Below are 12,500 nucleotides of genomic sequence, written 5' to 3' on the forward strand. Positions count from 1 at the left end.
CCTAAATGTGTTCCCTAAATGTGTTTCCTAAATGTGTTTCCTAAATGTGTTCCCTAAATGTGTGAGTAATAACAGACTGACCAGTCCAGGCAGGTCACAGCAGGTGTCCTCTAAGAACCATGTCGTGTTGCAGACGATCTCAAACGACTGCAGCTGGAACTGGAGACAGTGAAGAACATCAGGTGTGAGTGTGCAGCATTTATAACATTTTATATATATATATATATATATATATATATATATATATATATATATATATTATAACAGAGTGAAACTGGACTGAGACAAAACATTACAGAGATTAAAAGTACCGGAGCAGATCCACTGCTGGGTCCTCTGGTCTTCACCAGTTTTCCCAGCATCTCAAAACCATCCGTGGGCAGGTTACCCAGAGGACGAGCAGGTCTTTCACCCACACGCTGGCAGTCCACGGACAGAGAGACACTCACCTGACTGACAGACAAGTGAACCTGAAATACACAGCAGAGAAAAACTGCATCAACTGGGAGCACAAGTCATCAAAAATGACAAGGGAAATTCCAAAACCTGAAAAACAATTACATTATTTTTATCATTTCTGTGTAAGTCAAATCTACATGTTTTACTTTGTTCACCACATTAAAAGATATATATATATATATATGTTTTATATGTATATATATATATCTTAAATGCTCTCAATGCTCCTCCGCCTGTGAAGCAGCACACACTGCTGATCCTGAGTTTTGATTGAGAGAGAGAGAGACCCCTAGTGGCAGACATTAAACACTGCGAGTAGCTGTGGAGCTACACATTTTCTGTGTATGATGTCAAGGCACTTAACATCGTAAAGCTGAGACATTACAATGTCATTATGTCGCACCAATGATTTGCATGTTGTTGATGTTGAAGTCTCTGTGTGTGTGTGTGTGTGTGTGTGTGTAATACTCAGTTAACCTCACCTTGTGAAAGCTGCCATAGAACAGTTTGTGGACCTGTGGCTGGTCAAAGGTCAGTTCCTGCACCTCTCCCCTGTAGTCCAGACTGAAGTAGACCAGGTGCTTTGTGGAAGCTGTGGACGAAAACATTTATTTTATAAAAAACCCTGCACAACATCTTACCCTCACACACAACCCACACTTTGTATTCTGCCGGCATCACGACCTCGTACAGACACACTTTCAAAAGTCTGACTTGAGACTTGAGGCTCAGTGTTGGGACAAAGACACGGGTGCAGTTGTTGTTACTCACGGTCGAGAATCACTCCCATCTTTGGCTGGAAGTCGTTGTCAGTGAGCTGCCAGAGGGCGAAAGGCTCTCTGGGCGTTTCCTGTAACACGCGGAAGGCGATGCTGATGGTGTGTTCTGGAGAGAATCCTGCAGGGTGGATGAACCTGGACAGAGATTATAGTACAGTCAGGATTTAACTGGGTCTGTGTTTATTTATGTCATTAGAGCATGTTTCCATAATATCAGAATCCATGTTGTATTGATTTATTAACATTCCCATTAGCTCTTGTAATGTAGCTGCATTACATTATATTATACATTATATTCACGGATATTTATTTCTATTATGTTAAGAAAGAAAGAGTCTCTTAAGAAAGGGAATGAATGTTCACGTCTAAATATCTATATATAGACATTAGAGGTCAACTGATATGAGTGTTTCTATGATTTTCGACCCAATTTCCTTATTTTCTCCATGTAATAAAACATAATAATAACTATAACATAAAAAATGCTTCAGTTCAATCACCAGTTATTGAACAACGGTGACGATCCGTCGCTCGAAACTACATTCTACGTCTCTCATGCAGTTATATACTATAGAATTTAAGTTTTAGTGAGAACAAAAACACCTGATACTATAATATAAACTATATGTAAACACACATTTCATGTACTGTATATGTAGATATACACACATAGACGCATCTATGCACACAGATATGCTGCATGTGAGCAAACATGTGCCCTTCATCATACTTCTTCAATCCTTGTCTCGTTTGAAAGCTCTTATTTTGAAAGGGCGCGCGTCTCACTTGGTGCTCTGTGTGAGCTGCACGTCTCTGTACAGCGTGTACGTGGGGAGCGCGCTGAAGACAAACGTCTCCGCCGCCACGCCCTCCACCGACGCGTGAGCGCTCCGAGTCAAACCAAACGCCTCCATCATGTCGAAACCTGACGCAACAAACACAGCAGCAGAGATTAAATCAAGGGCTTTTATTTCATCTTCTTCAATCATCACACGAGGACTGTGAGGGCGTGTGTGTGTGTGTGTGTGTGTGTGTGTGTGTGCAGTCTCACCTTTAACAAGGCTGTTTCTGATGGTGACTTCAGGACACACTGCAACACAAGAGGGCGCCGCTGACACATTTAATGCACATGGAAACTACAGCGAACAAAAGTCAAGGCTTTACAATAGTAGTTCACACAAAGAAAGAACATGTGGAAAAAGTATATATATATATGTATATATATATATATATATATATATAAATATATATATACTTATATATATATATATATATATATACATATGTATGTATACGTTGTTTTGCTGATGACACACTGAATTATGTCCCTGAATGTTGATAAACACTCACCTTCATTGTGGATAGGATACAGTCGGGGATGGATGGGAATTCTGGCTGGAGCTGAAGCTGCAAAACAAAAACAATAAACAAAACAACCATGACGATGTTTTATAAATACTTATTTAAAGATCTTTACTGAGCAAATCTCAGCCTTTATGTTTTATGTACAGTTCGTCCTCGAATATAAATATGACGGAGCCATGATCACATCAAACCTGTTGGATGGAGGATGGACACAGCAGTGCCCTCTACTGAGCCGAGGAGAGAATGCACGCTGATGCGATACAGAGTCTCCGGCTCCAGTTCAGTGAAACAGTGGCTGCTGCTGGACTCGTCTACACTCTCCTCCTTTGTTGTCTTGTCTATGAACACACACACACACACACACACACACACACACATACAGTACACCAGTGTTATAATGTAACGTAGTACAAATACTTTGTTACTGTATTTAAGTACAAAATATCACGTATCTGTAGCAACTTTTACATTTACTCCACTACACTGCCTGTAACTATCTTTGTTACTTGTTACTACCAAGTAAAATCAGAAGAGTTGGTATTATGGTCTGTTCTGCAACATGAGGTTAAATGAGTCTAAAGACACCTCCCCCTAACACTGAGCCACCATGGAAAATGACTTTTGACAGTTAAATACAGTAAATGTCATAAACTTTAAGACTTTTACTTCAGTAACATTAGAATAAAAGAGACTTCACTTCCACCAAAGTCATTTTGTGGTAACATACTTGTACTTTTACTCAAGTCAAATACCTGTAAGGTACTTTATACAGGACTGACATGAGGTTCTGCTCTCCTGTTACCTTTGAGAGACTGGATGATGAGACGATAGCCGTTGACGGCGGACACCGGTCTCCAAGACGCACAGATGCTGGAGTGGTCAGAGCGGACCACACTCACGCTGCTGACCCGCAGACTGGCTACAGAGAGAGAGACAGAGAGCACATGTCTTAGATATACTGTATATATGCGCCTGTTAAGTGTTTTATTACAGTTGTAAGTACATTTACTTAATTTTACTTTTAAGTTTTTTTATTGTCAATGTATCATTCCATATCATAACAAAACACTTTTACTTTGAAATTCTGTGAAATGGCGTCGCGAATGTGATTTTTTTTCAACAGGCAAATATCCTCAAGGTCTCAAACTCACGGCCCGCGGGCCACATGTGGCCCCTGCCACTTAATATGAAGTTACAATGGGAACTGACACACAACCTCCTCCACCTGTAGCTAGATTATAGGCAACATATTATACTAAATAAGATTGTTACGTTAAAAAACACTTTTACTTTGAAATTCTGTGTCATGACCAGACGGTCTTCTGGGTTTGCCAGTTGAGGACAACCCATAAGTCAGAATCTACTGAAAAGTCACAAGCGTCTCAGTCACTAGTGTCAGCTCTTCCTCAGAAGAACAAGATGTCGTTTCCATCAATAGAGGATTTAGACGTGTGGACGCCAGTGTGACGTCTGTGAACGTGCGACGTCACAACCTGTTGCACTTGGTTACAGAACTGATGAATGAACTCACCACTTTGTGCCCTCCAGTTTCCGCTCTGACTGTGTCTGTACCTCATCTCAAAAGCCCTCAACGCTCACTTTAAGGAGTTTCTGTCTAAATTGCAGAAGATCTGTCACATTTTGCAGCAGGCTGGTTCGTGTTTCCCTTGGGTGTGTTTGACTCACTGGTTTTGCCCTGAGCTGAAGCGCTGCCTCCTTCTCTGTTGCGGTACTCAGCGGTGACCAGGACACTGTAACGCGTATCTGGCTGCAGAGACTCCAGCGCCACCCGCTTATCACCTCCTGGCACCAACACCTGGAGACAACAAACACACATTTCAGAGTGATTTGGATGAAGCAGAGGAAGAGGAGGCGGCGGTGAGAGAAGCTCACTCACAGTGATGTCCTGACTTTCAGCTCCAGTCAGTGCGGTGTACGTCACACGATACTGGAGGACGTGAGCGTTGGGAGGAACCCAGCTGACCACCAGGCTGACCGCGGTCTCCTCAGAGACGGACACGCTGGACGGGCCTCCACCAGACACTACAAAAAAGAATTAGACATAAATATAGACAAAGCAAAGACATGTTTCTGTCTTCAGAAGTACATTAGTGTGAGACTCACTGGTGCTGTAGCGTATGGCCACAGCCTCACTCTGAGCTCCGTCTCCATAGAGCGCAGACAGAGAGATCTGATATTCTTTATCGTCCTCCACTCCCTCCAGGATCGCTCCTTCACTCTCACCACTGACCCTCAGCTGAAGAACAGCACAGGGACACAGACAGCAACACCTTCATTCTCATCACGTTCACACTGACACGACTGAGAGGGGTGAGACGAGTCGTCCTGCTTTTGTTGCACTATGCCGTCTCACCATTAGATGGCAGTACATTGCTAAAAGAGTCAACTTGGAGGTGACTCCTTCCTTCCAGAGACGGAAGGAAGGTTAGTTCTTTGGTAGGTCGGCACATATGTTGGTAAATAGGTACGTAGCTAAGTCTGTAGGTAAATCTGTAGATTACTTGACCAAGTGGAAAGGGAACTTGACTTGTAACCGGAGGGTCACTGGCTCAAATCCCCACCTGGCCAAAAATGGCTGGGATACCCCTGAGCAAGGTAATACCAGAGTGTGCCCCAGTGGCCTAATGGATAAGGCACTGGCCTCCTAAGCCAGGGATTGTGGGTTCGAGTCCCATCTGGGGTGTGGTGCACAAAAAGAACTGTGCTGCTTTATTACATCTAGAGAAGATACACAACAACAAATGTGTGTACTACTGCCAAAGTTGTACATTCACTACTCTCGGTTGTAGGTGTGTGTCGGCTGAATTTCTGCTGAGTCATTCCTCTGAGACGGCGTTATAATGACACAGGATGTTTTTCAGAGTTCTTATTTCAAAACAAAGTCTGTGCTTTGGTAGAACTGCAGGTAGATACTTATGTGAGTTGGTAAATGTCTGTAGGTAAATCCATACGTAGGTATGTTGGTGGGCAGGTCCATAGATAAGATTGACAGGTCATCACTGTGGGGAAACGTCTGTGTCCAGTATCTCACATAAAAACAAACACACTCCAGCAAGTCACATGACGCCTGGAGCCCTTTTGTGTGAACTCAGCATGTGATTGTGGTACAATGACAACACGCTGCAGCCACAATGTGCCCCAGTGGCCTAATGGATAAGGCACTGGCCTCCTAAGCCAGGGATTGTGGGTTCGAGTCCCATCTGGGGTGTGGTGCTGAACACTCGCACAAATAAACTGTGCCATGCTGCTTTATTACATCTACTGTGGAAGATACACAACTGTTGACATCAGGCATCAGTGTTATTATGGATCTGAAATAAAACTCCTGAGGTCACACGACTCCTCCACTATCACCTGTCGCAGGTCGCCTCCACTGAGTGAGATCCACTTGATGAGGTAGGACACGACGTCGTCAGCTGCTGCCTCCCAGCGCACGGTGATGTCACTGGCAGAGAAGTTGGTCACCCTCAGGTCTGACGGCGAGGGCACCTTCACTGAGAGAGCAGAGGGAGGAACGTGAACGTGAACGTGAACGTGAACGTGAACATGAACGTGAACATGAACGTGCAGAAACATGCATGGACTGTGATTGTGCTCGTCTTACGCGTGGTGACGTTACTGGTGAGCGCTGCAGAAAAGCCTTGTGGGTAGAGAGACTGCACCGAGACCAGGTATCTGGACAAGGAGGACAGGTCATGCACCAGCACCGTGGTCAGTCCTGTCACCTCCAGCTGGAACCATATTTTTTTTCAATCAGTCAAAGTTTTTCATTAACAATAAAAGACAAGGATTATATTTTAAACTTGCCATCACTACACATGTTCACGTTACCTGTTTGACGTCACTGCCGTGGTTGGTGCTGTAGATGATTCTGTGGCTGGGGACGTCCGCGGCTCCAGGAACCCAGCTCACCCTCATCATACTGTGGGTGACCAGTGGAAAGTGAATACTCACCGGTGCTGGGAGAGGGACTGGAGGGACACAACCAGTGAGGACACAACCAGTGAGGACACAAGAAGAAGAAGAAGAAGAAGACAGAGGATGGTACGAGAAAACAAAGAGACGATAGTGACAAAGGTGTTTAGAGAGAAGAATAGAAAGAGCAGAGAACAACAACAGACATGTGATTGTGTTATGATGCCAATAAAGAAGGAGAAGCTGTGCCCCAGTGGCCTAATGGATAAGGCACTGGCCTCCTAAGCCAGGGATTGTGGGTTCGAGTCCCATCTGGGGTGTAAATACGTCAAACAGTTGGTACAAAAAATTTAACTCAGTGAAATTCTACTAAAATCTGGAAGAATTCATCAGAGTTGTGAGTGTCTTACGCGTGGTGGCGACAGCAGTGACGGGGTCACTCGGATCCTCGTCATAGAGAGCGTACAGCGTGACAGAGTAGTCCGTCTCTGGATGTAGCTCCGCCAGCTCCACCACGGTCTGCTCTGCACTGTATTTCTCCTGCAGTAACCATGGAGACGGATTGGCGACATGAAATAAAGCATCCTTTATGTGGAGGTGGTTTCTTCAGACACAGCGGCTCGTACCTCCTTGGCGTCGTCAGGTTCTCCGTGGCTGAGCGCCGAGTACAGGATCATGTACTGCGTGGCACCGGGCGCTTGGCCCCAGCTCACCCGCAGCGTGCTGAAAGAGGAGGGCGTCACCTCCAGGTCGGCAGGCATCGCGAGGGCCACTGAGACAGCGGGATAGAGAGAGGAGCCGTGTTACTCGCTGGCTTTTCACTTCACTGTGAAGTCGGTCGTGTCGGTCTTACGCGTGGTCACGGTTCCTCTGAGAGCCACGCCCACGCCCTTTTCATACACAGGGAAGATGGAAACATGGTACAGAGTCTGAGAGGAGAGGCCTTCCAGCTGCACGGCGGACTCTGAGCCGGACAACACCACCTGCACACACACACACACACACACACGCGCACGCGCGCGCGCACGCTTCGCACACACACACGCCCACGCACGCACGCGCACGCACACGCACACACACACACACACGTAGGTCGGTCGGTAAATTGGTGGGTAGGTACATCCGGATAAAGATTAATAATAATAATAATAATAATAATAATAATAGTAGTAATAATAATAACAATAACAATAATAATGATAATAACACTACTTATACATTTTAATTATAGGCGCCTTTCAGGACTCTCAAGGTCACGTTACAATAAAATGTATGTGAGTGGGTACGAGGTACTGTCTGTAGACAGATACATCAGAGGGGAAAGTACATTGGTCGATCAGCAGGTAGGTGGAGCCTTAAAATGTCAACAAATTACGCCCAGTAAGAGCCCCAGTGGCCTAATGGATAAGGCACTGGCCTCCTAAGCCAGGGATTGTGGGTTCGAGTCCCATCTGGGGTGAAATACAAACATTACTTTAATCAAATACACAATTAAAGTTAAAAGAGCTGTTTACAGATGAGTAGGGATGGGTATTGATAAGATTTTTGCGATTCCGATTCCATTTTCGATTCTGCTAAACGATTCGGTTCTTTATCGATTCTCTTATCGATTCTCATTTGGAAAAAAGGAGAACAAACAGGTCAATTAGAATCAACTTTAGTTCAGTTAGAAGTAACATGACTTTACAAACTGTCTTGAGGTATAATAATAATAAAATAAATATTCTTGTATTTAGAAATTAACAACATACAATACAAGATAAGTTATTCTGTGGCAAATACAAGAATGGCCAGTAACATCCAGTAACATTTTTCTAATAGCCAGTGACGAATTCAGTCAAACTCAATGGAACTGTGCATTATTACAGCTATGACGAAGTTGTCACGGTCATTTTCTAAATTAAATGCAGAAGGCATTCATTTAATGTTAACTGTTAGTAATAGCAGGTTTTACAACGAGGCAAATGGCGCTAACATGATAGGCAGTGTTGTTACTTGCGGTATTAACAGCAGAGGAGGACATGCTAACGTTGCTGCTGCTGCTGCTGCTGGGTTGAGAATCACTCCGGACTCGGAGCGTATCGAAAACGCGACATTCATTCAAAGTTATCGCATGCTGTGTGCGCAAATGTTTCTGCATATTGGTAGTATTTCCTCCCGTTGATGAAATCTCCACTTTGCAAATATTGCAAGTTACCCTGTTGTCACCCTTTCTCGTGAAATGTAACCACACTTTCGAGCGTTTGTACCGCTTGGGTGCCATGTTGCCGGCTGCACTGCACTGGACGTCGCTACGCACGTTGCGTACCTATCTTGCGTAAGCTACGCAACGTGCGTGGTGACGTCATTCGCGCCCGCTCGGAATCGATAAGGGAATCGTTTGCAAAACTGGCAAACGATTCCAAGGAATCAAAACAGTCGGAACCGGTTCTCAACAAGAACCGGTTTTCGATACCCATCCCTACAGATGAGTGTATTATGATTGAAAAACGTGCACATGTGATGATAATGTGTGTGGGGTCAGGGTTCTGACCTCTTGCGGTCTCTGGCCCTCTGCGCTGTGGTAAACCACTCTGTACTGCTGCACTGCTTTGGCAGGATTGGTCCAGTGGAGCTTCACTTCTCTGGAGCCCAGTTCAGAGAAGCGCAGGTCACTTGGACTAGGGTAGGTGAGGACTGGGTCCACTGTGGGGTCAGGTTCCATTCCTGGAGACGAGGATTCACGCGTTACACATGCAGAATGGTCACATTTGGTAGATAAAAGAGAGGCGGGGCAGGTGGAGACACAGACAGATGAAGGGCGATTACGTTTTGTGATGCCTCGGTCCTCGATCCTCCGACACAGGATGTGGACCAGTCGCGTCACCAGTTTACTGAGCAGAGGGAAGTCGTTGACGTTGTAGACGTTGGCGTCCACCGGCTCCGACGCCACCTGCCTCAACTCGGCTTCATCAGCGTTTTTCACACCTGAGAAGTTTAGAAACAATTATGAAATATTATTAAGAAGTAAAATGGACGACTGAGAACTAACAGAAGCTGTATGTAAAGAATGTGGATTTTCTCTGTTTCAGGGATTACTCCCTCATATTACTGTGATCCTGTGTCCAAGCCTTAAATGATGTCCAGTTAAGACGCTGTCTCACCCTCTAACTAAACTCAAACCTCTTTTCAGTCTTACCTACAGCGACGATCTCCACGCCGGCGTTCTTTAGCTTGGTCGCCGCGGCGATGGCGTCATCCTGAGACTTCCCATCGGTCAACAGGACCAGGAAGAGCGGCGTGTCGGTCCTGGCTCCGGCCTCTTCCCTCATGTTGTCCTCCATGACGTGGAGCAGCGCCTGGCCTGTGACACAGACTCACGGTTAAACACCAGAGAAGACAGGAAGCCCTGAAGGCGGTCTGTGGGAGTGCTCGGTGTTTACCTGTGAACGTGTTTCCTCCCTTGTATCTAAAGTTCCTCACCGCCTCCAGCAGCTGGTCTTTCGTGGTGAAGTTGTTGAGATGCCACTCGGTGCGAGGGTCTCCGCTGTACTGAGTCAGACCTGAGACAAACACACATCAGCTCAGACAGTTCACCATCGGCTGAGTATTATTTTACTTAGTTCAAATGATGCACTATTGTTGTCACGAAAAGTAAAAATATGTAAATCTGAGACTGACTGATAGAATGTCTTATATTTAGTCACACACACACACACACACACACACACACAGTGCACAGGATCCATTTCCCAGAAACAAAGTTTATTATAAGGCTTATTTTACTCATAAGTGCAGTGTTTGTGCTGTTAAATCAATAGTGAGTGGAAACCCAGTGTGACATCCCATTTTGAAACCTCTAGTTTATTATTACTTTCATTTTATTTGTATAAACTATAAATATCCATATATATGGACGAGTGGGCCACATGCTGTCCATGTGCTTATTGTCTATTTGTCTCTTTAATTTATAAATAAAATAAATATCACACTGTATTGAAGTAGCATCACATGACTTAATGAACCAATGATGCTTTTCTTTGACTGATTCTACATGTATTTATTTCAAATCATTAAAGCCACCCAGCCGCCCACCCACTCACTCACTCACTCACTCATTCACACACACACATTCTCACACACACACATTTACTCACTCACACACACACACACACACACACATTCACTCACTCACTCACTCAGACACACACACATTCACTCACACACTCACTCACTCACACACATTCACTCACACACACACACACACACACACACATTACTCGCCACACACACACTCATTTACTCACACACATTCACTCACACACTCACTCACTCTCACACACACACACACACATTCACTCACACACACACACACACTCACTCACTCACAGACACACACACATTCACTCACTCACTCACTCACTCTCACACACTCACTCACTCACTCACTCACTCACTCCCACAGACACACACACCCCACACACACACACTCATTCACTCACACACACACACTCACTCACTCACATTCACTCACTCACTCACTCACTCACAGACACACACACATTCACTCACTCACTCACTCACTCAATCACATTCACTCACTCACTCACTCACACACACACATTCACTCACACACCCACTCACACTCACACACTCACTCACTCACACACATTCACTCACACACACACTCACACACACACACACACACACACACACACACTCACTCACTCACCACACATTCACTCACTCACTCACTCAGACACACACACATTCACTCACACACTCACTCACTCACACACATTCACTCACACACTCACAGACACACACACACACACACACATTCGGCGCACACACTCACTCACTCTCACACACTCACTCACTCACTCACTCACTCACTCACAGACACACACACACTCACGCACACACACACTCATTCATTCACTCACGCACACACTCACTCACTCACATTCACTCACACTCACTCCAGACACACACACATTCACTCACTCACTCACTCACTCACACACTCACTCAATCACATTCACTCACTCACTCACTCACAGACACACACATTCACTCACACACTCACTCACACTCACACACTCACACACACATTCACTCACACACACACATTCACTCACTCACTCACTCACTCACTCACCACAGACACACACACACCACTCACAGACACACACATTCACTCACACACTCACTCACACTCACACACATTCACTCACACACACATTCACTCACTCACTCACTGACACACACAACACACACACTGACGCATGCACACACACACACACACATTCACTCCTCCTCACTCACTCACTGACACACACAAACACACACACTGCCAGACATGCACACACACACACACTCATTCACTCACTAACTCACACTCACGCTCACTCATTTACGCACACACACACACACACACACACACTCACTCACACTCACGCACTCACTCACACACACACACACACACACACTCACTCACTCAACTCACTCACACACACACACACACTCACTCACCCTGCACAGGTGGCCAGTAACATAACAGGGCTGATAATTGACTGTTCATGTGTTCACCTGCAGCACTACGGGGTAAATAAAGAAGCTTGGTGACACTGGGTGAACGGGGTCCTCACCGATCTGGACGTGGTTCGGTCCGATGTGGAACGGCGTGACCAGGCCCTCGAGGAAGTCTCTGACGCGCCTGAAGTTGGTGCGTCCGATGCTCCACGAGCCGTCCACCAGCAGCACGATCTCCGCCGCCGCGTCGCTGTCGCACTCAAACGGTTTCCGTGGAGACAGGCCTGCTTAAGACAGACAGACAGACAGACAGACAAGTGACATCAACACTTGTTTAACTATCATTTTCTTCATGTTGGACTTTCTATATCAGGAGCACATTTGAGCGTAGTGTAGTAAACTCATGTAAAGACGTGTGTGTAACAATATCATTGTCAATTAGTGAAT

The 12,500-nt window shown here is 45.4% G+C and overlaps 1 protein-coding gene and 4 non-coding genes across 5 annotated transcripts in view; 4 read left to right on the plus strand and 1 right to left on the minus strand.

Annotated features, from left to right (window-relative positions):
• Positions 1–12,500, minus strand: part of LOC122776890 (collagen alpha-1(XX) chain) — a 27,033-nt gene that overhangs the window by 4,288 nt on the left and 10,245 nt on the right. The window contains exons 7-29 of the mRNA XM_044037658.1: positions 12,170–12,337; positions 9,962–10,081; positions 9,718–9,882; positions 9,348–9,506; positions 9,073–9,245; positions 7,393–7,522; positions 7,166–7,311; positions 6,950–7,079; positions 6,456–6,595; positions 6,229–6,355; positions 5,979–6,118; positions 4,728–4,860; positions 4,501–4,646; positions 4,290–4,419; positions 3,406–3,522; positions 2,795–2,941; positions 2,589–2,645; positions 2,290–2,328; positions 2,025–2,163; positions 1,231–1,373; positions 942–1,051; positions 312–470; positions 82–159 (exon numbers count right to left, since the gene is read on the minus strand). Of these exons, the coding sequence (XP_043893593.1) occupies positions 82–159; positions 312–470; positions 942–1,051; positions 1,231–1,373; positions 2,025–2,163; positions 2,290–2,328; positions 2,589–2,645; positions 2,795–2,941; positions 3,406–3,522; positions 4,290–4,419; positions 4,501–4,646; positions 4,728–4,860; positions 5,979–6,118; positions 6,229–6,355; positions 6,456–6,595; positions 6,950–7,079; positions 7,166–7,311; positions 7,393–7,522; positions 9,073–9,245; positions 9,348–9,506; positions 9,718–9,882; positions 9,962–10,081; positions 12,170–12,337 (2,996 nt within the window). The remainder of the gene's footprint in view (positions 1–81; positions 160–311; positions 471–941; positions 1,052–1,230; positions 1,374–2,024; positions 2,164–2,289; positions 2,329–2,588; positions 2,646–2,794; positions 2,942–3,405; positions 3,523–4,289; positions 4,420–4,500; positions 4,647–4,727; positions 4,861–5,978; positions 6,119–6,228; positions 6,356–6,455; positions 6,596–6,949; positions 7,080–7,165; positions 7,312–7,392; positions 7,523–9,072; positions 9,246–9,347; positions 9,507–9,717; positions 9,883–9,961; positions 10,082–12,169; positions 12,338–12,500) is intronic.
• On the plus strand, positions 5,235–5,307 carry trnar-ccu. Its single transcript has one exon. It is a non-coding gene; the product is annotated as a tRNA-Arg (tRNA).
• On the plus strand, positions 5,760–5,832 carry trnar-ccu. The gene has a single exon. It is a non-coding gene; the product is annotated as a tRNA-Arg (tRNA).
• trnar-ccu lies at positions 6,787–6,859 on the plus strand. Its single transcript has one exon. It is a non-coding gene; the product is annotated as a tRNA-Arg (tRNA).
• Positions 7,926–7,998, plus strand: trnar-ccu. The gene has a single exon. It is a non-coding gene; the product is annotated as a tRNA-Arg (tRNA).

Source organism: Solea senegalensis, linkage group LG11, assembly GCF_019176455.1.
Source record: "Solea senegalensis isolate Sse05_10M linkage group LG11, IFAPA_SoseM_1, whole genome shotgun sequence".
Taxonomy (NCBI): domain Eukaryota; kingdom Metazoa; phylum Chordata; class Actinopteri; order Pleuronectiformes; family Soleidae; genus Solea; species Solea senegalensis.